This window comes from Myotis yumanensis, unplaced genomic scaffold (assembly GCF_028538775.1).
Source record: "Myotis yumanensis isolate MYYU_CA2020_CCGP unplaced genomic scaffold, mMyoYum1.0.hap1 SCAF_17, whole genome shotgun sequence".
NCBI lineage: Eukaryota > Metazoa > Chordata > Mammalia > Chiroptera > Vespertilionidae > Myotis > Myotis yumanensis.
This window is the reverse complement of record NW_027223768.1, coordinates 26,214,204-26,239,122: the sequence shown is the minus strand read 5'-3', so window position 1 is coordinate 26,239,122 and position 24,919 is coordinate 26,214,204. Positions and strand designations below refer to the sequence as shown.

The 24,919-nt window shown below is 37.6% G+C and overlaps 1 protein-coding gene across 1 annotated transcript in view; it reads right to left on the bottom strand.

Annotated features, from left to right (window-relative positions):
• LOC138995373 (hemicentin-1-like) overlaps window positions 1-21,587 on the bottom strand; it is an 86,664-nt gene extending 65,077 nt beyond the window's left edge. The window contains exons 1-6 of the mRNA XM_070395738.1: window positions 21,508-21,587; window positions 16,523-16,681; window positions 8,487-8,681; window positions 5,673-5,768; window positions 4,167-4,294; window positions 2,753-2,897 (exon numbers count right to left, since the gene is read on the bottom strand). Coding sequence (XP_070251839.1) covers window positions 2,753-2,897; window positions 4,167-4,294; window positions 5,673-5,768; window positions 8,487-8,681; window positions 16,523-16,681; window positions 21,508-21,559 — 775 coding nt within the window. The 5' untranslated portion in view covers window positions 21,560-21,587. The remainder of the gene's footprint in view (window positions 1-2,752; window positions 2,898-4,166; window positions 4,295-5,672; window positions 5,769-8,486; window positions 8,682-16,522; window positions 16,682-21,507) is intronic.
• Window positions 21,588-24,919: the final 3,332 nt, after the last annotated feature.

Sequence of the window (24,919 nt, the reverse complement as noted above, 5' to 3'; positions counted from 1 at the left end):
CCATGGAAACTCAAGATAAAATTACAACCTAAGCATTGCACACTGAGCACCTATCTTTCATCATTCTCTATCACTCATTAAGCTGCAGTGAGCTGACATAAGCCTACCTCAGGAGAAATGGGCTCTTTAGACACCACACACATTAAATATCTGTCTATACCCAAGAACCACTGAGCGAGCTACTACATTTAACCTGGAAAAAGGGGATTTTCTTAAAAAGGAATTCAACAGTAAGACTTGAAAGGCTTAGGAGTTTACATTTAAAAGACTAAAATAAAGGAATCTAAGTCAATGTTTTTAAAAATAACACATATTTTGACTTTAGTAGACAACTGAAGAATTAACATTATATGAGTAGAAGCAAAAGGAAAAGGAAGCATGCCCATCATCCCATGCTGTGTATATCTCCATTAATTATAATTAACTTGCATATAAAAGATATTGATAATCAATGTTCTTAAAGTAATGAATTGGATTTAAAAATCTTCCATACATAGAAGCTCCTAACCTGGTGCAAGAAACACAATAAAAAACAACAATACCAGGCATTTGCTTTCCTTCCCATGGGAAGATGAGACTAGAGCTCAAACCCTCACTGTGTCTCTTGTCTTTAAGTCAAGATTTTCTAGAATTATCACAGCTACCATGCAGCAGAAATTTATCAGAACAAGAGATACCAGAGACCTTAGTGCAAAAACTTCCTTGGGAGGCTTAGATTAGCTTTGCTACATACTCATATTTTCCGAGGGCTGGGTTTATTCTTTAGATAATTTATTCCTAAAGAATTGGCAGCAAATCCCCAAGAATGTCAGGCTACTCTCTAAAGCAAGAAATGGAATTTCCAGGATCATCATGGATTAGTCAGCTTTCAACCGTGCTGTCATTTTGTGGCCACATGGAATAAGCCATATTCTTAAATCCATATTGAGTTTGACAGCTATGAAGGAAAGTAGCAAATTTAGGCAATGTTTTCAAATCTGATGTCATCGGGGTATGGAAGAGCTGTTTCTTTCCAGATTGTCAATCTATGTAAATCAACATGACAAGTAAATGGTTTATTTCTCGTTTTAATTTGCATTTATATTTACATCCATTAACTCATTCTTTTAAGAATTGATTGAGAGTCTTTAGTGACGATTCTTAAAAGCGATGAAAGGGCGGCAATGCTTTTTAACATAAATACAGAACCTGAGATTTCGTATCACATCCAGCTCAGAGACAAATCTGTGGGTTAAATGGATGCTTGGTTGAATTAGAGTCAAATGGCTCGCTGATGTTTCTTTAACCTGATTGACTAAATCAGTTACTCATTTTGGACTAATATGGATGAAATAATGTCCAAATGACATTTTAACCTTTTCCTTGTTAAAATTTATTGCATCAGGATAAACTATATCATTGGTTTATGTCTTCTTCCCACTCCTCTGATCTTTTCAGACATCACAACTAATTGTGTCCAAGTGAAAATGTGCCTCAGAATCCTTCTCAACACCATATTCTAGGCAGTTGATAGAAGCCAAAGGGAGATGACATGAATGTACTTCTACGCTGGATTCTCAAACCAGTCCATAAACACTCTCCAGGAAATATGTGAACTGATCTTTGAAAATAATTCAACACAACTATGTCCAATTCTCTCTTTCTCTCTCCATATATATGTTTATTTAGACCATAACTAATTTATGGTTCTATTAGTATTTCTTTAAAATAATATTTCTTCAAGAATAACTCAAATGATATTTGTGAAAATTGGTCCAAGATTGAGACCAATTAAGAAGGGGCTATTTTCAATGAGAAACAGATATTTTTAAAAAGATGCTCTATAAATGCCGAACCATTGCTGTATACCTGAAATTAATACAATATTGTCAACTGTAATTAAATAAACTTTTTAAAAATGTTTAAAAAGATGATCATTTTAAAAGAAGATGGTCTGCATCCACTGAAAATTTCAATAGACCAAGCAAAACTTGGAAATTACTGCATTCTCCAATTTATGTCCTGAAAAAAAGACTGAATTATCCACTTAAAATAAATGTTCTGTGATACTTTCATCTGTGTACACAGAACTCTTTTGTAATGCCACACTTGACGAAAAGCAATGTTGCAAAGTCTTTAAAGGGAATAGACCAAAAAAAAAAAAAGTTAGGATAGTATCTTAAACTATGAAGCTGTTACTTATTTATCGAGATGTAAAAACTTGGTAACTGTTAGTCATGAAGGGAAAAGGCTAGCTTCTGGATTTTCTTACTTGTGACTATTATTTAACATGCAAAAATAAAAGATTGTTTGGAGCACATCGGTGACCTTTAGAAAAGCTGAGGTCATTTCTAGCTAACACACAAAGGAGTCATTAGTAAGGACATCCATGTTTCACAATCCAAAAAGAAAAGGCGATTTAGATAGTATGAGAAATTCAGCTTGCCTGAAATTAAAATGTATTTTTAAACATAACTCTTGGAGAACTGAGTTCACTTTTATCAATTAAGAAACCTCTTTCAAAAGCCCATGCCAGACTCAGCGAGGCGAATCTCAATACATAATGTCTTTCTGTGTATATAGGAGAGGATAATCTGGAAACAGCCTGAACCATGTAAATATTATTCAACACATAAAGCTTCTTTATTAACAATGACAATCAGGAGAGAGATCTACTTGTTTTAACCAGAGGAACAGAATTCTCTGATTAGTAACTATATGAACCCAGCTTCGACCGTGGCTTGGAAAGAAGGACAAAGGGTGTGTCTCTTACCATGCACATCCACAGTGGTTGTTTTGTTAATGGTTCCAGCAACGTTACTGGCCACACAAGTATATTCACCTCCATCCTGAAGGCGAACTCTTTCAATATGGAGGCTCCCATCACTGCGTACGGTGATGTAAGGATTTTGGACCAACTTAAAGAAAGAAAAAAAAGCCATTTTTAATTAAAAAGGCAATGTTGCCTAAGCCAAAATGGAATCTGCTTTTTTTTTTAACTGGGTCATTAAATGTCTTATAAAATAGCAAAATATTTTAACATCCTTAAGTGAAAAACGCTGAGCAAAAATGTTACCAAGGGTAGTGTCAATTGTATGTCATGTTGATAAGCCACCAAACATGATACCAACTAACATCTGTGAGGGCTGTGCACACACTGGAAAAAGGAGGGGAAAAACAGGGATGCCGCTTGTTTGTTGTTTCTGTAATTTTTATTATTACTCAGGACCCACATTTCCTTCATATTTTTACTTTTGGATGAACTTGTTCTTTTGCAAGAAGTCTTTATGATCACTTGTAAGCCATTCGATATTTTTATTTCAGCCAATAGGCACTTATTCAGTGGGCACTTGCTCTCGACACCCACCCTTTTTCAGTGACAGCTGCAAATATTAAAGGACCATGTATGAGACGGGAAGAGTGTCCCCTACTTCCTCTGTAGCATTTATGCATTTTGCGTCATCCCAGGAGACCTTGGTGCTCAAACAGTATCACCCTATGTTATGAGGGTATTTCTTATGGATTGAGATATACTCATTTTCTCAGGTTTGTATGCAAATATAAACCTAGTCTGTGGGCTCAATTCACTTCTTATTGGTACTTCAAGAAGAGAGTAAGTCTAACTGCTCTGGAAAATGGAAGAAAAATTCTATGAACTAGGTGGAAGTGTATTGCCATAGATACATGTTACAGAAGAAATCCACAGAAATGAGAAAATCTTCCACATCCTTTCATAATTAAAAGGTGTACCCTAAAAAACAATGACACAAAATAGATTCCCACTTTAAAATTGTTCACAATGTAAGACAGAACGTTTAAAGTTAATAATAAAGATTAATATCTAAAATGGAAGAATTTTATGAGAATATTAACACTTCATTGTCTTGCAAAGAAGTATATGAAAATAACTTCATACTTGTTTCAGTTTTTACAAATTCTGAAAAGAATGTATTTTATTAAATTCAATGCAAAATTATAAAAATTACACTATTGACTATTTCTCCATCTTACTAATTGCAAAGTCATACGAATTACATAAACATGTTAATACTGAAGAAAAGTTTTGGTGCACTTACAATATATATATTTTTAGCATGTTTATCAAATTGAAATTGCAATGGTTGGACTACATTGCCTCTTACTCAGGAAAATTAGAAGGTGAGTGCATGCGTTTAAAATGTTCTTACCGTGGCTGAATTCTTAATCCACCGGCGTTCTGGAATGGGATTCCCAGCCAATAGAGCACAAGGCAAAGTAAGCTGCTGTCCTTCAATTACACTGGTCACTGAAGGGCTGATTCCAATGAGTGGAGCAACTGAGTCAGAGAGAGCACAGGCGCTAAGGACTCTGTGTCACTCAAAGGAAGACAAACTCTTTCATAGGCCAATATGCCTACTCAGTAAGATATCTTAAAAATAACTTGTCAGGAACAAAAATTTAAACATGTAAATGAGTATGAACTGGAAAAAGAGATAAAGGGCCCTTCTGAGCAGAGAGAATGGCAAGAGGGCAGGTATTAGTATAGAAGTAAGAAAGTAATATAGAATACACCCATGGCATGGGAGGACAGAAAGGTCAAGCTAAGAAATTGGCAGAGTATTCAACAGACAGATGGAGAGTGGCTGAAAGCATTTATAAATAGAAAAGAGGAATCACCAGAGCCATTTTCAGGAAATACTAATCTGTTTCTATTTTGTTTGCTTGTTTAGTATGTCCATTAGATTCCACATAAAGGAGAAATCCCATGGCTTGTGTCTTTCTGACATTTCACTTAGCACAATATTCTCCAGGTCAATCCATGCTGTCGCAAAAGATAAGATTTCCTTCTGAAAACCATGAAGAGGACTTATTGGAGAAGGGAAAACTTATTGGAAAAGGGATGAGATTGGCGAGGGGTCTGTCATTTGCTAGATCAAATAAAATGAGGGGACTCCCTGAGATGGCATGGTAAAGTATTGTAAAGGCGTCCTTTTCTAGAAATCAATGAGTAAATCTGACATAAGTCAAAGCAAAATCCATAAGAGATTCTACTTGGAAATTTTAAGTACATGTAGATGAATAAAGGGAGATTCACAAAGAAAAATTTATGAAAGTGTATGGATGAGGAGCAGGCTCTGACAGATTTAAAAATCACACTAACTACAGTGAAAACAATGTGGAACTTGTGCATCAATAGAGTCCCAAGGAATAAAGGTAGGGATACAAATTCAGCATGTGACCAAATGGGCATTTTAATCAGTGGAAAGAGAGTATTCAATAAAAGAAATTGAAACACATGTCTTAATACTTAGAAATCTACTATATTATATTCTTACTTTATATCATACACAAAAATAACTCCATGTGAGCTAAAATAATAAATCTGCAAAAGGTAAACAAATAGAACACCACTACTCTCATATGTGTGTGCATGTGTATGTGTGTTTATATTTAGACTTAAATCAATTTATTGAAATTGACCTTCATTTCTTCACATGAAAGATGAGGAGCTTGGAGCAGATGATCACTAAAACTCTTTTCAGTTCTAACATCTTATGAAATATGAAATACAGTGGGGGAGGGAAGGTTAATCTAGTAATCAGATATTCACCTGTTTCTCTAAAATATAAAAGTGGTACAGGCAAGAGATGATGTAGCAAATGAAGTCTGATGGTTCGGAAGAGTGTGGTGTCTAAGCAGTTAATGGATCTTACCGAGTCCTGTCACTGTTATTGTTGTCTGGGACTGGATCTTTCCAAAGTGGTTTTCAGCTTCACAGATGTAGGTTCCTTTATCACTTGCCCATAAGTCTAAAAATAAGAGATCATTTACTCATTCAACACCATCCCTGGAGCATCATTTATGTGCCTCGGTAGGCACAGTGCTGAGAGCTGTGGGTGGATAATATGCTACTGCCTTCTGGTAGTTCCCATTCTAGGGGAGGAGGCATACACAGCAGCCAACACTCACACAACAGCGTGATGCATGCTGTGATATGAGTTCCAAAGGAGCTGTGGGAGCGGAGAAGGGAGCGACTGATGATGGCAAGGGGGGGCGAGTTAAGGAAGGCTAACAGAGTTGTACCTTAAACAGCAGGTAGAGTAGAGGGAGGGCAGTCCAAACTCAATGGGCTGCAAAGGCAAAAACACGACTTAAAAAATTAAGGTCTATTCGAAGAATGGGAAGCTGCACCACCTCCCTGGGGGGCAGTCTGGAGGTTGCAGGAGAGATTTCTTTAGTCGGCCCAATGAATAAAGGAGTCGGTTGGCATTTAGTGGTCAAACACTACGGAGCTAATGTATGGAGTAGATTCACAAAAGGAATAATTATCCCAAGTTCAGCAAGACTTCTGAAGGTCCAACAGGAAACTCATGGATTTGAAGACTTTGTTTATAATTATAGCCTAAGCCTACAACCTAATTCTGGGTAAGTAGGAGGAAGAAGGTACTTTAGCAAGAATTACCCTCCGTTTGAAGAAATCACTTCACCAGGTTGGAGTTGCTGAGTCATCAACCCCACACTCCTCTATCAGTCTACATTTAAGCTGCCAAATTCATGGTGATGTACATAAATGTGTATGCATATAGTATAAATGTTACCAGCATATTCACATAGTAATTGAAATACCTATCATTATAATAAAATTACTTTCCTTTATTTTCCTTTGTGCTATATTTCGGATATTAAAATTATTTTTATAATGTAGGAGAGATCAAATATATGGAATTTTTCAGGATAATGAAAGGGATATTACAAAAGGTTTTTAATTAGAAGGGTTTTGGGGGACTAGGGTGAGGACCCCTGGGTTATAGGTTGTGTGGATACAGTCAGGAGACTGAACCTGAAGAGGTAGCTGGTGCCTTATAAAGAGTGTGGTTTTGTCTTGTGAGCAATAGGGGAGGCAAGAGAAAGATTTTAAGTAGGGGGAACGATTGTCATCTTTGCAAGGATCACGAATGAAATAAGCACAGCTTAATCGATTGATAAGGTTTTGACAGAAAACAAGGTAGCTTTCCATTATTAATAGCTCCACCACCTCTCAAGTAAAGAACAGTGACAACAATCCTATTCCTCTGTTAACCAGAAGCATATTGACTGCAGAACAGCATTTGGGAAACTCAGGCCGTGCCCATACTCAACAACAGCAAACCTTCATTTGCAAAGGACAATACAGCAAATTGCTGGTTAATAAAGCACACATTGCTCCTAAGCAAGGTATTTTTTATATTATCAACTCTTGGACTAATTTGTACAGAAGTACCACATACTACTGAGAACTAAGTTTCTAATCACTAGTTTCCTGCCCGATGATTTAATTTGGACAACTGGGAACTCATTGGTCAATACATTGCCCTCTTTTATTCTCCCTGTTCTTTCACCTCCTCTAATTGACTTGTTTACAGGTCTAATTTGTTTCTCTCTGGACTGCCTCTCATCCCACCATCAGCCTACCTGCATCACTATGTGAGCCTCATCCCTCTCTCTCATCTCTCCTCTTATCCTGCACAGGAGTTTTTCTGAAACAGTATTTTCTTGCCTATGAAGATCGGGGCGGGGTGGCGGGGGGAGCCTGTCTTTTCAATCTCATTAAAGGCATTTTTTCACCTGCACATTTCAGGTCCTGCACAATGTGACCCAACCCAGTCCGCATCTCTCGGTAGGCACTTCCGTGGCCATCCGCTCAGATGGTGGATTGTAAAATGCCTAGGTTAGGGACCCTATATTTGATGTTTGTCTTCACCACAGAGCCCAGTACAGAGCAGAACACTTAAGCACTTGTAATTAGACAGTTGTACTTGTACTTGAAAGTTCAAGTGGCTAATGTACATTTAATATTGGTACTAACCCTGAAAATCAATTATTGGAGGCTTGATACAAAATACTCAAAACATGCAATTACTTTTTAAAAAACCACTTGATCATCTAAATGTTGTTACTCCTGTGGGACCACTATCCAAATAGTCTATTTTAGAAAGTACACAGTGTTTATAAATATCAGAATGCTTAATAGTTTACAGATAGATCTTTTGCATGTTGAAGTATTTGACATTTTATTTTAATCTTTTGCTCCAGGTAGATCTAGCTTTTAATCAAGAAGTTTCCATAGGGTATAGGATCCCTATGCATGTGGTTATGTATTTTTTTTGGCCAAAATAATTAACATTCACTAACTACCAGTAATATTTTACCTTTCTCTACAATAGCTGCTCCAGGAGTCAATTAAAATGTGATCACTTATCCACCCAGAGACCCAGGTGGCTCTATTTGCAATAGGGAACAATGAGTTATGTGGAAGTCAGATTGCTTCTTGAGCCTTTCTGATATGACATACATTTAAATAATATAATTCACTTATGACAATTCCCAAATATAAGAGTCCAATACTAGTTTAAAAGTAAAATGCAACCAACACCATTGGGTTGGCAAGATTAATTCACTATTTTAAACTTAGCAACACCTATGCATAGAACATGAATATATAATCTATAAGTACATACTTGAATAAAAATATATTTCCTTTAACCTACTTGAAATAAAGAGAGCTCCTGTTCTTAGCTGGCTGATGGAACTCACTGAAAAGGGTCTTGAGAAGATCGGCATGTTGTCTAATCTTCGCCACTTAACCTTTGGTTCTGGATAGCCCTGGACATAGCAAGGTAAAGTCACATTTGAACCGATTTCCATAGACACATCAGCCGGTTCTTGTATGAAAACTGGAGGTGCTAGAAGATATTTAGAACAACAACAACAACAAAGGTCATTGGGATAGTACACAGGCACATTAAATATAATTATTTATAAATTTATATTTATAAACTAATTAATTTATAAATTTAATTATTAAACTGTTAACACAGTGAATGTGAATCAAACCACTGTTCATAAGTTATGAAGTTACCATTTTAATATTCCTGTCTGCTATTGAACTAGCAGATGTTTCTTTTTCCTCTATAAGTGAAAAGGCCCCAAGAACTTCAACTACCTATTTAAAGTGATGATGAAGAGTGAGAATTTAAGTCAAAATTACTTCTTACTCCTTTTAGTGAACTTAATTTATAGCAGAGTTCATTCTTCAACAGATTATTATATAACAAGCTAACAGTATTTAATCCCAAATCATATCCATTCTGTCACATTCTTTCTTTTCAACTATTTTTTTTTCACATTTTTGGGTTAAAGACATTTAAGCTTGAGAATTAATAATACAAATTAAAGTAACAGATCATAGTATTTGATAAAGTAAAGAGTGCTTAAAATTTAAGAGTTAAGAGATGACTCAGAAATTATAAAAGTATAGATAAGAAGGCTATAATTATCTACGTAACTCAGGTAACCACATAAGCCTGAAAGGAGAATTGGAAATATGTCAGGCACACCTTGGAAAACACCAGAATGTAATATAGTAAGGATGCTAAGCCCGAATAGATCAGGCTCTCAGTATGTCCTCCAGAACTATGAGCACGGATGTTTGAAACATCAGGCAAGGAGAAATATATACGATACTGTGATACTATTGGAGGTAATTCATGAAACCTGATCACGTAGGACTCTAAGAGGTACCTCTCCTTTATAACGTCAAGGTTAAATATTCATTAGGAATTACAACAACTTTCACTTACAGGGCCAGGGATGGGTGTTGAGTGATTTCCATTAATTATCTCATTTAATCTTCACGATATATGAGCTAGGTACTCTTATTACTCTTATTTATAGATGAAGAAACTGAGACCCAGACAGTTAATTTGCTAAGTGTCAGATGGAGTCGAACACTGGTGCTAGGATTGAAAACCAGGTTGATCCGACTTCAGAGTTGAAATTCTTTGTCATGTTATCGGCCTCTTCTTTTCTTTTTTTAAAAATATATTTTATTGATTTTTTACAGAGAGGAAGGGAGAGAGATAGAGAGTTAGAAACATCGATGAGAGAGAAACATCGATCAGCTGCCTCCTGCACATCTCCTACTGGGGATGTGCCCGCAACCCAGGTACATGCCCCTGACCGGAATCGAACCTGGGACCCTTCAGTCCGCAGGCCGACGCTCTATCCACTGAGTCAAACCGGTTTCGGCAGGCCTCTTCTTTTCTATGGGTTCTTAAAACTGCCCATAGTTACTAGTAAGCTGTTTAGCAGGCTAATTAAAATAAAAAAGGTACAGAGATCACATCACCTCTTCCCTTCCCAAAGGGAAGTCTGGGACTGGGATGTACGTCTGTCTTCCGAGCAGCACTAATTCTTTATTGGCCTGGGATAAAGAACCTTCTCTAAATTTGCAGCCTCATCTCCCATTAGGTTCCTACACAAATCCTATTCTCTGGACAATCAGAACTCTTCACTCTTCTCCAAACAAGGACTGACCTTTCTCATCGGGGCGCCTGTGTTATTTGCCATCCCTTTCAAATGCAATGTCTGCCGTTGATCTTGGCTCTTGAAATATTGACAGTGCTTTAATCCAGTCCAAAAGGCCCCTCCTCAGTGCCATCTCTTACCATCCAAATGAATATAACTCTTCCCTCTTGAGGTTTTAGAGAACTCATTCTGTACCACTCATGGCAATGGCCATATTCATCCTTTTATTAGGCTATACGTTTGATTCCCCCTTCAGGGTTTATTTTTGCAACCCTATTTGTATCTTTCATAGCAACTAACACAGAACTATGTGCATTATATATGGCCGCCAGGTCTTTGTGACTGATTCAATCAATATTAAAACACTTTAACAAGAATTGTGTGTTTGCGTATGTGTATATGATAGTAACAACCTGGATCCAGTGCATTTTAACTTGCATTTCTCAAGAAAAATGACAATTTCAGAAACCCTATTTGTTCACAGAACCTAAAGAAAATAAAATTAAGTTAAATACCACAGTTGAGTAATGTGTTTTTAAAAATTAGCAGCAGTGTATCTGTTTAAATTTTTAAAATATGGTTTTTAAAATTGATTTAAGAGAGGAAGGGAGAGGGAGAGATAGAAACATCAATGATGAGAATGAATCATTGATCTGTTGCTTCCTGCATGCCCCTTACTGGGGATCGGTTCCACAACCCAAGCTTGAACCAGAAGGTCAAGGTCTGACCAGGAATGGAACCGTGACCTTCTGGTTCATGGATCAACACTCAACCACTGAGCCACACTGACCAGACTAGATTTTTCTTAATCCATCTACATGGGAATTTGGTTTATAAAAATAAAACGCAAAATAAAAATATTTTAAAAACCATTTCTAAATTAACTCATTGTTTGCTTATTCTAGGTGTATAAGGCCTAGTTACTTTTCTCTGAAGTGATAGCAGTCAATTATTCTAGAGGTAGTTAGTTGCTTTTCTGAAAAAGAAATTAACTAAATTAACTCATTGTTTGCTTATTCTAGGTGTATAAGGCCTAGTTACTTTTCTCTGAAGTGATAGCAGTCAATTATTCTAGAGGTAGTTAGTTGCTTTTCTGAAAAACAGAGATTAAGTGAAAAAGTCTCAGGATGTGTTAGGCTCAGGATGGACCTAGCTGAATGTGGAAATGGGATGGAAAACAAATTCCAGAAGAACAAAAAGATATGCAAAAGCCTGGGATCCACCAAGTCCTTGGGAGGAAATCAAGCTTGCCTGACACAAGAGAACAGAGCCATCAGTGGAAATGGAGACAAATTAGAATTTTCAGAACTAAGAAAGCCAAAACAAACTGGAACATAAAGCGTAAGTGGAGCTCAAGCTGTGCCCATAAAACTCAATTAAGACAGGAGAAGTCATCTGGGGAGAAGCAGCTTCGGAAACAGTGTCAGGTACAAGACAAGCACTAGGTCAGGGAATAACGTACCGGTAGCAGAAAACAAGGCAAATGAGAGAACCAGGCGCTAACCAGGTAAGCAGCCAACACAGCATCAGTGACAAGTGAAGCTCAAAAATTAAACAACTCCAACCTCAGGCCAAGAAGCCGCCTAAATACTTCCTACTCCTGAGTGTGGCCAATTCGGACTCCAAGTGAATAACTTTGGGTGGATGGGAAACAGATTAAGAAATAGGGGAAAGGGAGCAGAAGTGATTGTACTACAAATACTGGACTTGCTCCGAGGAGGCTGTGCAGCTTAGAGAAGTTACAGCCCACTCGGTGGTTTCAAATGGCAGTTCCACTACTTTTTAGTCTGTAAACTTGGAAAATGACTCTACCTCCCCGAGTCTAAATTTCTCCATAAACAAAAGGGGAGAGTAGCAATTCTTATCCCAGGTTGTTAAAAGAGAGAATGTTTATTAATCATTTAGCAAGTAGTTACACCCAAATAGTAATTACCTTTGGTCATAAATATTGTAGAGTTAATTTATGAAATCAGTTGTGGAGTTTAATGTATCTATTGTTAATTTTGACTTTGGCTACGGCATATAGAGTCTGGCAGGATCATGTTGAATCCTCTGTGGTCCCTGATATATTTGTGTACAGGTACCTTGACAATTGCTCAGGGTTAATGCACGTAGAGCTTTGTCACCTACTGACAGATATCTGTGTGCACACATTATTGTGAAAATATAGAAGTTACAGACAAATTGACCATCTTGCTCTAAAACTTATTCCTTAAAGTGATTCTGGTTCCTTTAGCGATAATTAATCTCCGCTATGGCAACTCTTGCGTCATATTAGTCAAACAGAGATTTTTCTTGCCTAACATGGCTGAACACACTGTTTTGTTTCTACCAAACCACAAAAAATGAAACCACAGTCTACGATGCAAACCCTGTGTGGTGTGGAATGCTGCAAATGAAATCCCTGCCAGGCCAGCTTTTTGTTTGATGTGGCCAATCTTCTTTTCTTCCAAACGACTTCACAATCCACTAGCTCTCTTTCAAACGCATGAAAAGCACTGGTAACTTTCCCCGTTGACCTGAAATGTCCACAACTTAAAGCCATATAATGAGAAATACAAAAGAGGAGACTCACTACAAGAAGCTAGAACTTAAGAATAATATCAAACAGTCTTTTTAGAATAATATAAAATAAAAAATTGTTGATGTCGTATAATTGATGTGCAGTAATAGGCCCACAAAGACAATCTGAAAACGCAATTACATGACATGGATAAAAGCATGTTTTTCTTCGTAAGTCATAAGCTACTGAGCTCTATGCCCAATCGTTTTGGAACTCAAATGAATAATTTTATGCACTAATAATATCAGTACTTAACTTGTCTCAAGACTTCAAAGAAATTAGTGAAAACAATGACTTTCATATTGAAAGCCCAATATTTAATTTTAAATACTATGCCACTGTTATATATGCATTTCTTTAACATTTTCCAAGACTCAAAGAATCCAAATGACCACTCAGGTTGTGAAGTTAATATTCACCTATTGCTCCATGTCCCATTAAGCAGCTTCAAAGAACAGCAGTAACCACTGATATGCTAGATGCACATGGGAAATGATGTCTCATTTCATCTTTACAACCAACCCATCAGGTAGGTACTACTAAATGCCAGACAGAAATCCAGTTTCCAGAGTCCATTCTCTTAGCCACTATATAACATTCTGGAGAAATTTTGCTGTTGTTTTTGTTGTTTGTTTGCTTTTAACTCTAATAGTGCTAACCACAACCGCCACCATGACTGTAATTTGCACAGATCTTGGCAGAAACATCCTGTATCTCCTAGGATACGGAACAGTAGTTTTATGTGGATAATCAAACTGTGTAAGCCAGAACAATCAGGACTTCAGTGGTGAATTAGGAAACAGTTCAGGCATGACAGAAACATGAGGGGCTGACTTTAATACTACTTGACAATTTTAACAATAATTAAGGTTACAGTAGGTAAATAATTGAGTTTATGTTAGTGGTTTCATCGGAACAGTTGATGAAATAATAGTTGAGAAAGCCACTGACTTAGAAAGGGGCATCTTGAATATGAGTGAAGATAAAAAAAATATATTCAGTTTAAGGAATAAAGGATACATACAAAACATTCCTTAGGATGTTTTCTAATCCAACACAAGTCGCTCCAGCAGACAGCCCTGATCCTTGTATGGTTTATCGCTACCCAGAAGAGAGAACCTGGGAAGTCCAGAAGCTAAAAAGATTATCAAGAAGGAAGTAGGTAAGCAAAGTAACATGTGTTAGATATTTAATTTTCTATCTTGGAGGAGGATGAGTGGGTCCTTCCCTTTTTTGCTGGGAAAATTACTGAGGCTCTTTCCTTCTTCCTCTAGAGCTAGATAACTCTAAAACAGTGGTTCCCAAACTTATTTGGCCTACCGCCCCCTTTCCAGAAAAAATATTACTCAGCCCCTGGAAATTAATTTTTTTAAAAATTTTAATAGCAGTTACTCATCGCCCCCAAATGCACCTGTGGCCATCACCGCCCCCCTGGATCGCTGCAGCGCCTACCAGGGGGCGGTAGCGCCCACTTTGGGAATCACTGCTCTAAAAGAATGTTGTCTGCCAGAAGAAGAGAGAAATAGAACTAGAACATGTAGAGCATTGAAATGTACTTTGTAGATTTCTTAAAAACAAGAATTCTGTACCTAGTGACCTTCCTCATTTGGACCTTACATTTATTTTTTTAAATATATTTTAATTGATTTTTAGAGAGAGAGGCACATCGATCTTGCATGCCCCCTACTGGGAATCGAGCTGGCAACCTGGGCACGTGCCCTGATCCTGAAGGGAATAGAACCAGCAACCTTTGGTGCACAGAATGACAGCACAACCAACTGAGACACACCGGCCAGGGCTGGACTTTACATTTCTAAGAGCATTACTTGTGTTTTACACTCTGCCAGTGGATTCAATACCCTCCACCCAGAGATTCCGATCTTATTTGCAAGGCATTTCTCTTCATAACCATAGAGTTTCGTCATGGCTCCAACACATCTTGCTATGCCCTAGGCCAGGGGTCGGCAAACTGCGGCTCGTGAGCCACATGGGGCTCTTTGGCCCCTTGAGTGTGGCTCTTCCACAAAATACCACGTACGGGCGTGCATGTACAGTGCGATGGAAACTTCGTGGCCCATGCGCAGAAGATGGTTTTCGGCCTGGGCGAGTCTATTTTGAAGAAGTGGTATTAGAAGAAGTGGGGGGTGGACATATAGAGAGGATGAACGAAAGGAGATAGAGAAACAAGTATACAAGACGAGTGTGGATGGGAGAGTTGGAAGGGGTCGACCTCAGCGAACGTACCTCAATCAGATACGTTCTAGCTTTAGAAAAGGCCAGCTTAGGAGTACCCTAATTAAGTTAATTACAATGTACCTACCTATATAGTTTAAGTTTAAAAAATTTGGCTCTCAAAAAAAATATCATTGTACTGTTGATATTTGGCTCTGTTGACTAATGAGTTTGCCAACCCCTGGGCTAGGCAGATCCCACATGGTCTTTGTGGCCATTCCCAGCTCTGTGGATTCTACTCCAAGGGCATAAGCACCAAGAAGACAGTGTTCACCAGACAGCCTAGGGACAAGGGGACCATAAAAGATCCCAAGAGGAAAAATTTGGTTTATATGAAACAAAATATTAAGCTTAGAGGGCTATGATTTTCACTTAAAGACTTAAGCTAGGATAACTAAAATGCTTTATGTTTATTTTATCCTAAAAATGCATTTTCTTTATAGTTCCTAACTTTTGCAAAAACAAACAAACAAACAAACAAAAATAGCTTTGACATGAAAATTCTGATACATAAATGAAAGTACAACTTAATGAATGTCATATTTACTAAGACTATGTTTGAATTATCTGTTAAAAATGAAGCCACCGCATTCTTTTGCATACAAAGCAAGCTCTGTTTTCTTTCAAGTGTTACCACACTGTGTAGAATCCTCCCCGCGCCCCCCGCCTCCGCCCCGCCCCGCCACCCAAGAAATGTGGATGGAGAGACAAAGGAGAGAGAATGACCTTCTTGAGTAATCTGACCATACTTGTCATGCACATGCTGTATCCTTCACATTGTGATTGACATTTATGTGCAGTTAGTACTTTACTTTATACACTGAGGAGTCATTGCTAGTGGATTTTTTAAAAAGGTAAATGCACCATCTGCTACCTTTGCTGTCATCAACATCTCCAAATTATGTCTAGGGCCAAAGTCTAATTTATGGCCTCCAGATGTTATTACTTAGGAATTTGGTGTCAGAATGAATGATTCTGTATTGGAAAATATTTGGCAGGAGTTGATATACCAAGGAATTCTATAGTCTCTGAAGTCAGACAACCTGGGTTCAATCATTCAGGCTCTCCCTGATAGCTATGTCTGTGTGCACACATTATCTCTGTGACCCTAGTCAAGTTGCATAGCCGACTAACGCCTCCATTTCCTTATTTATATATGAAGATAATTAAAGTATCTTCCCCTTAAAATTGTTATGAGTGTTTATGGAGATAAGCTATATAAGTTCTTAGCACAATGCATGGCCCCTAGAAAACACTTGGTAAACGCTAATTACCATGATTATTTTAATAACCTTAAGTGCTAACTCTAATATTGCCTTTCTGAAAAGTATTTCCAGCCAATTGTTTCAAAGTTATGGGCACAGGGAAAAAATAGCAGATCAATTTCAAAACAAGTTTGTTTATCAGAGGAGGGATGCTTACAGCCAACATCCAGAGTTATCTTGCCAGTTGCTCTTCCAGCTTCGTTGACAGCTACACATGTGTAATCACCAGCATCGAGATCCTGAGTTTCTGGAATCTTCAAAAGTCCCACGAGAGGATCAATAATGAGAAAAGTTGAGGGCCTCAGCTCAAGATCCCCTAAGTCAAAACAAAGGGAGAGCATTAAACACTAACATATTTACATAGTTTTCTATTAGTTTGATTTCAAAACTTCTAAAGAAAACAGAATGTAAAGTTTTTAAATACAAGTGTCTGGCACAATGTAGACACTTAAACCATGTTTTTGCAATGAAAGAATGAAGTGTTTCTTGGCACTGAGCTGATTAGTCTGTATAATTCTATGCGCTAACCTATGGCCAAAAATCTGGTCCTGCATGAATTATGTATAAGTACTTCCTACTGCATATGTATCTAAATAAGAACAAACTCTTTGAAGCTACCCTGGGGGACTTGGAAAGGATGCCGGCTGTCATATGGCTGTGTTAAGTAAGAAGGGCATGAGGAATGGGAAGATGAAGGTGGAAAAAAGATTTCTACCATCTATTCGGCAGGATGAATTTCTGTTACCCAGGAAAGTTCAGTTAGCCATCGGTGTTCTTAGTTTGGTTAATGACCAGGTTTTGGTTTGATAAATGCTACTGGTCAGATTTTGGGTAAGCTGCCTGAGAGGATTCCGAGAGTTGGTAGAGAGGAGCTTGTTGGTAGAAGAATGGATGAGAAACTTCTGACAGTGGCCAAAGAGAGGCACTGTCATATCAACCTCCCAGGACACCTCTGCTAAGTCTGTATTATTCAGCAAAGTTCTTTAAGTTGGAGTTATGGGTCTTTTGGAAGAAGCTGGCAGAGGATCCATGTATGGGGGATGGTACTACATATTGAGTTTGACTTCGGTGTGAGGATAGGATGACTCAAGAAAGCTTTTTTATGTCTGAGTTACCTGTATGTGCTGTGTCCCTGCAACACCTCAAGTCCCCTAGAACCCTTCCTGTTTGAAGGCAGGCAATGCCTCAACAAATCTATAAGGTAGGTTAACCCCTCCTTTTGCTCCCCCTCCTCCAGGCTGCCTCCTCTAAGAAAGTAATTAACCAGAATGACCAATATCATTAAAAAGTGCCCAGTACTGGGTATTTAATGCCGGCTGAGTGTTTATGTATTTAATTTGTTTTTGTAAAGGGTCATATCAAACTCTTTGTGGAAGTACTGAAAACATCCAGGGGATTTTAAGGCCATTGCTCTTTGGGTTTTATAACATGCCCAGCTGTCTGAAAAGATATTTTCCAACATGTCACACAGTAGCCTAGCCATGTGCCCTGGGCCTGAGGCCCATAGAAGTAACTCCCTTAGCTTCTAATGGGTAAAGAAAACCCCCCAACTAGTCATTCTCTGGGACATTATTAAAAAAAAAACTCCAATCAACAGATTCAGGGCAACAAACAGACAATTCTCTTTTTGTTTTTTTTAATTTTGGGAGGAGAAGAGGTCAAAGCAGCCATAAATTTAAAAACACAGAAAAATTACATTAGCAACCGCCAATGCCAAAAATGAAGTATTTTCAGCATTCCAATATTTAAAACCCCAATCATCCCTTTAAGCTTGCTACTACATACCAGGCGAGAAAGAGAAGCAACTAAAGGCTTGTCTATGTGCCTTTGGGAAATTTTCATAAATAAAAGCAGATGATGTTGACATAAACTTTCTTCCCACTAAGGGAGGATGCAATGTGACCTAGCTGTTCAACAGGAATTAAAATATTTGGACTAAAATGCATTTAGACTTTTGGAATTTACTTCTCCCTTATTTCTTCTGTATATGTCAGAGAACATTACAGGATGAAATAAGGACCTTTTTGCTAATGTCCTTTTTTTTCCTTTTCAAAATTACATTCTTTGAAGAATAGCAGTAATGAAACAAAATACCAAGTGGAAAACATTGGTTAATCAAGTTTGTAGTTTGATCACATTTTAAGAATCTCTCCTTTCCTGATTTCTACTGAAAAATTAGTCATCAAATTATTGAGGAGCCATAGAGAAATACAAAACTTTAACATGTTTAACAGTTCAGAATGTCATACATAGTAACATATAAATTTTCTAGGATTTAACATTAACATTGGGGAGGGGTCTCTTTGCTGTATTTAAAATTTAAATCTGACCTCTGTGATGTAAAGACTAATAGAGAGATCATTATTCTTAGTATAACATCTTTTAAAATAGTTTATGGAAATTAAGTGGTTCTCAAAAATGTTTGTTTCCATGTTTGTCTTAAAAATTATTGGGTATTTCAAAGCATTTAAAAATATTTACTTGTACTTTATTATATTTACTTGTATTTAGCATCTTAGAAAATGAAACGGGAAAACTTTTAAGTATATGAATATATTTTATAATGACAAACTCATGACATTTTGATATAATGACCGTATTTTATGAAAAAATAATTGTATTTCCCCAAACAAGAGAAATTTCATGAGAAAAGTGGCATTCTTTCACATTTTTGCAAATCTCTAGAATAATCTATTTTATTAAAAGGAGCTGAGTGTTCAAATTTGCTTCTGCATTCACTTTACTGGATGTCACATGTCACAAATTCCCCCCAAAACGCCACTATAAATCTTGAGACAACAAGTGTGAAAAAAGACAACATCTGAGTATTACTAGGAAAATAATTTTGATCTTGTGGATTCCCTGCAAAGGACTGTAGGGAATTTGTAGGGATTTCTGAATAACTCAACTTTAAGAACCACTGATTTTAGCAGAAATATCCTTTATATAACATTTTAACAGTGTCCCCAATTCTCCTTTGAACCCACTTTATGTTGCTCATTTCTAAATATGAAAAACCTAAAGTTTTGCTGGCCATTTGTACTTATGAAATTCCATTTCTCTGAGGGTCTGAATGGAATACAATTTATTAATAAATGGTGGCTGCCGAGGGCTGGGTGTGGGCAGGGAAAATGGGTGTAAAGTTTCAATTAGACAAGATGAGTAAGTTCTAGACACAGTGCCTGTAGTTAACAATACCGTATTGTACACTTACAAATGTATTCAGAAGGTAGATCTCATGTTGTGTTCTTATAATAACTAACTAACTAAACAAATAACCCAACCACCAGCTCTGTTCAACCAGAATTGCCTGAAAAGAAGGTACGAAGAAAACGTATTCTTCTGATGAGGGTGATAACTCTTCTTCGGGTTTCCATCAGGTAGGATTTTCCTAAGCTTCCCTGCAGAGGTGAGAGAGGAAGGCCCAGTTGCCCCCTCCCCCTTTCTCTTTGGAGCAGTCTGCATGGAGAAGAGCCTGGCCTCTAGCTTTGCTCCTGATGAACAAGGCTGTGCTTATGAGTAAGCATTAAAGTAAGTTGGCCGAGCCTGGGCTGCAGGGCCACTCTGCATGTTGTCCATGAACACTGGCCCTCCACTATGGGCTGTCAGCATCTAATGCACATCTTCTAGCTCATAACTGAGAGCAATGGGATATTATTTCTGGGCCCATTAAGCTCCAACATCTATGACTGAGAGAAGAAACTGATAGGTAGTCAACTCTAGAATCTTCCATGTGATGGCTGCAAGGCTCCCTAAGTCCTCCTTTAGTTTCCAAGCCATTTGTGGGACCCAGGCTGACATGAAGAGTAAGTTATACAGGAAAGTTGCCTCAGTTTGGGAGAATAAACGACTTTCTTCGTGACTGCTATATACGGGCAGGGAAATCAGCAGGCTCCATCACCCTTTAAATTTTTTACTTTATTATACATTACTAACTGACATATAAAAAAGAAGTGCTGCCTCCATAACACATATTTTGTATCCATTTAATTATGATGTAAACTCGAAATTGATTTCTAATTCCTTTATAATTCAAAGGTTTAAGTATTTTAAATAAGTAAAATTAGTCCATGTTAACTGAAATCAACCTAAGAAACAAATCCAGAAATGCTTCCTTATCAGAGAACACATAAAGACTAAAAATCGTTTAACATGGAAAACCATGAAAATGGTATCATCTCCCAGTTTCCCTCCCTGTTTTTGACTTGTGTTGTTTAAAAGTGTTTGTTTGCTACACAAAGCCTTCCTTTTTCACCTCATGTTCCCCAAGCATTTGAACCCGGGGTGAATTATTAATTCTGTGATTATGACATCAACCTGTTGCTATGGAAATGTCTGTGATTTAACAAACAGAATCATAACAATAGTGCTTTGTACTATTTAGCATTTTTCATCTGAAGATTAAAAAGTATTTTGAAAACAGTATCTGAATAATCCTAGCAACCTCCCTGTTAGGGTGTTTGTGGGAATTTTTCTTTCTCATGAATTGGAAGAACTGAGACAGAAACAGAAGCAGAATGTTTTACACAGATACACTCTGTCAGCATCTGAGCCTGGACCGGGGCCCACATGTATTCCCACTAAGGACAAGCAGCACATGACTGCTATTTTATTACAGAATCACAGGGGTGTAATCTCTATGTTACAAATATAAGCAGACGATTCCTATACTTGACGTAAGTTCAATGGCCAATGTCATTCAGTGTTAAGCTTCAACGTGTGCTTACTTGAGCACTTTATAGAAAGTGTCCTTGGGAACCTAGAAAACCTTCTCATGGGGAGAGCCACTGTCTCTAAGGAAAGCGGACTGAACTCAGTGAAGCTATTTTAAACGTTAGCTGGGTCCTTTTGGACACTTTTTCTACAGGAAACAATCCTGAACTGACAAGGAGAATGTTCAGCTGGATTAGCACAGGGGAGCTTTCCCTGCTTGCTGTGCTGGGTCCTGTAATCCACACCAGATGTCAAATCCTGAAGTTCCAAGTTCAGAACTTCAAACGATTGTCTCCGGTGTGATCATAAACACATTTGGCGGGGCTGCTAAGTCACACACAAAAACAAACGTTTAACAAATCATTTTTTTTAAAAAAGAGAGAGAAAACAAAACTACGCCCAGACATGAACATACTGAAGAAAATGTACCTTTGAACCATTTCACTTGGGGCGGAGGGACCCCGGAGGTTTTACATTCCATCACCGTCGTGTCCCCCAGGGCAACCAAGAGCTCGCTCTGAACTACGATCAGCTTGGGGGCTTCTGAAAACAACAAACACGCAAAGAGTTAATGTCAGCACAAAGCCATGCGCACCTTGTCCATGTTTACGCAAGGAACCAATGAAAAGGTCTACCATGACTTACGGGCTTGTGGCTATTTCAGTGTTTATAAACAGAAAGAAACTCTTAGAAGCATATATATGCACATAGATGTGTGTGTTGAAAAGATCAAGCCAAAAGAGGATACCAGGCAAAAATAATTCTGATATAACAGAGTCCAAAAAATTTAGAAAATGAATAGTCTTTATGAAAAAAAAAAAAGAGGTATATAAGGAAAGAAAAAGTTTGGAAAGCTGAACACATCTTATAGAAACAATACTAAAGGAGCAGAAAGAAGAAGAATAGTAGTAGAAATACAGCAAAGGAGCGATGATGGTAACACTGAGCTGGCTACACTAGGACTTGAGGATAATATAACTGCAAGTGAATGTGTTATAACATTTCTATGAGATTTAAAGGATATTCGTGTTTAATGACAGAGAGACAGTTGTAGGCCAAGGTTAAAATTTGCATCTATAAAGAGTACTCTCCCAGTTCTGACTCTGTTGTTCTCTTTGATGCTTGCTTCTTCCCTTTGCCTGATGCTTAGGTTCACTCACACATCTTTCTCTTAACTGGACATTTTAGAACTTTCTAACATCCACTGCGATTTGTTTAAACAAAGCCAAGAGATAGCTTCTCAAAAATCACGTTTCTCCTCTATTAGAGAACCTTCAGGTTTTCATAATTCCCTAGTTTGGTTTTCAAAAATCATAACCAGCCATAGCTTTACCCTCCATGACAGTCCTTTACTTATCACAAGGTATGGACCTACATGGGCAGTCCAGACCACACCCTACTCTCTATCTTCCTGCTTTTGCTAAAGCTGTTTCCTCTGCCTGAAATGTCCCTTGTCACAACTCTAAATCCCACTCATTCTTCCGGACTGAGCTTTAATCCTGTGTCTTTTGAGAATACTTTGCAAATTCCCCAGTAGAAATTAGTCTTCTGTTCTGCCTAACTTCCATTGTAGACTTAGCTGACTGACTGCCTGATTCTATTTCTTTAAGTGTATCCACTCACATTACGCAAGCTCTTGAAAAGTAAGGACTCTGGGTAACATGCATTTAAAAATTTTATACTCCATATTCTCCAGCACCGCATTTTACATATTCTGGGTGATAAGTTAAATAAATGGGTCCAATAGTTTGGCTTCTTTGAACATGAACCAAAATTTGTTTCTGCAATGCAGAATCTGTTTCAATCTCCTTTCTGCATTCCCAGCGGTCTGTTCCCTCTCCATCTGGGTGTTCTGGGAACATTTTAAATGATCTCTACATCTGAGCCCTCTTCCTTCTCCACTTATTTGACATGTGCCTTGCCCATTTCTAGAAACGAGACCGCTTCTTTCCAGCTCTCAGGTGCAATATTTATGCCACTTTTGTTACCTCCCTCATCTATACACGCCAACTATAACTCTCAATGTTTACTATGGATCTTTTACACCCTTCCTCTCCACTGCCTGTTTCAGTATCTTATGAATGGCAAATAAGAATGAATGAAAAGGAGGATCGCTAGCCACTAATTATTCACAGTTTACAAACTAACATGGAACATGTATGCCATTGTCCTTTGTTTATTAAAGGAAGACCAAACTAAAAAATATTCTATTACATAGTATATATTACTGGAATGTGTAACATATATATTAGAATATTAGATTACATCATATATTAGAATATATTTTCTTCTATTACATTGTGGAATGTTATATTATAGAATAATTGTCATGAAGTGCATCTTCAATAAATATTTGAGTTTGGAGGGGAAAGCTGAAGATGAAAATTGAAAATAACATCCAGACAAGATAAATAACATAAATGGTATAAACATTTACTTGTGACGGAAATGTTAGAAACAGTTTTGAACTCAAGTGGGAAATATAAAATAGAAGTTGAGGTAAACTAGGAAATATATTGGATTGATTAATTAGCAAGTGAAAGACTACAGAGACCAGGTGAACCATGGAAGGACAGAGCTCTGCGTAATCTGGAACTCTTCCACACTCTGGAAGCTCCTTTGATAATTCTGCTGATTTTTTTTTTTAATTTTTTTTTAAAAATATATTTTATTGATTTTTTACAGAGAGGAAGGGAGAGAGACAGAGAGTTAGAAACATCGATGAGAGAGAAACATCGACCAGCTGCCTCCTGCACACCTCCCACTGGGGATGTGCCCGCAACCCAGGTACATGCCCTTGACCCGAATCGAACCTGGGACCTTTCAGTCCGCAGGCCAACTCTCTATCCACTGAGCCAAACCGGTTTCGGCTAATTCTGCTGATTAATGAAGCTATTCACTCCCTGACTTTTAACTTAAATTCGTTACAATGTTTTCTTTCATCATTGTGTGAGAATGAATAATCAATTAAAAGACTAGGTACAACTCATTCCTAATCTTAATTTTCAGCAAAGTACTTTTACCTTGCTTAACATGACATCCATCCTATTTTCATTGCCCTTTAAACTGATTATACTTGCCAATGTATCTGAGGGTAGAAGTCTGTTTATCTGTTCCCGCTGAATTACTTGCCAGACAACCATAGATCCCTGCATCTTTGGGAACTGCATTTCTGATAAATAAGGTACCTTCTGAGGTCATCCTATACCTGTGGACAAAAAGAAAAGAAAATAGGAAATACCCTAATAACAGTCTCAAGGCATCTTTCTTCCAAATATCTTCAAATATTTTAGAGTTATATTTTTGCTACTGACTGAAGAAATGATTAGCATTATCATTTTACAAGCAGAAGAGTAATATTAATAATAATAATAATAATAATAATAATAATAAATCCTATATATCCAGTACTTCTGTGAGCCAGGGATTGCTCTAGGAGCTGTACATGTATTAATGGTTTGTATCTTCAAACAACCCAATGAGTCAGATACTACTATTATCTCTGTTTTACAGATGAGCAAAGAGGTTCCATAACTCACCCAAAGTTAGGCTTAGTAAATGGAGGACATGGAATTTGCACCCAGAAATGTGAACCACTATACTAAATGGTTCCTTAAAATAAAAACATGGGAGATGCAAGGCTTTGTGTCACACAGTGAGTCACTGATGAGTCTAGGAATAGAATCTGGCTCACACCTGAGCCCTGCTCCTCATGCCAAACACAGAGTAACAGAAGCCCAATAGCTGGAAATGTCACTGTTTATGTTCCACATGCTCATTACACTCTTGGAGCATGAGAGGATTCAATGTCTTTTAAAAGCATCCAGTAGGAAAAAAAATA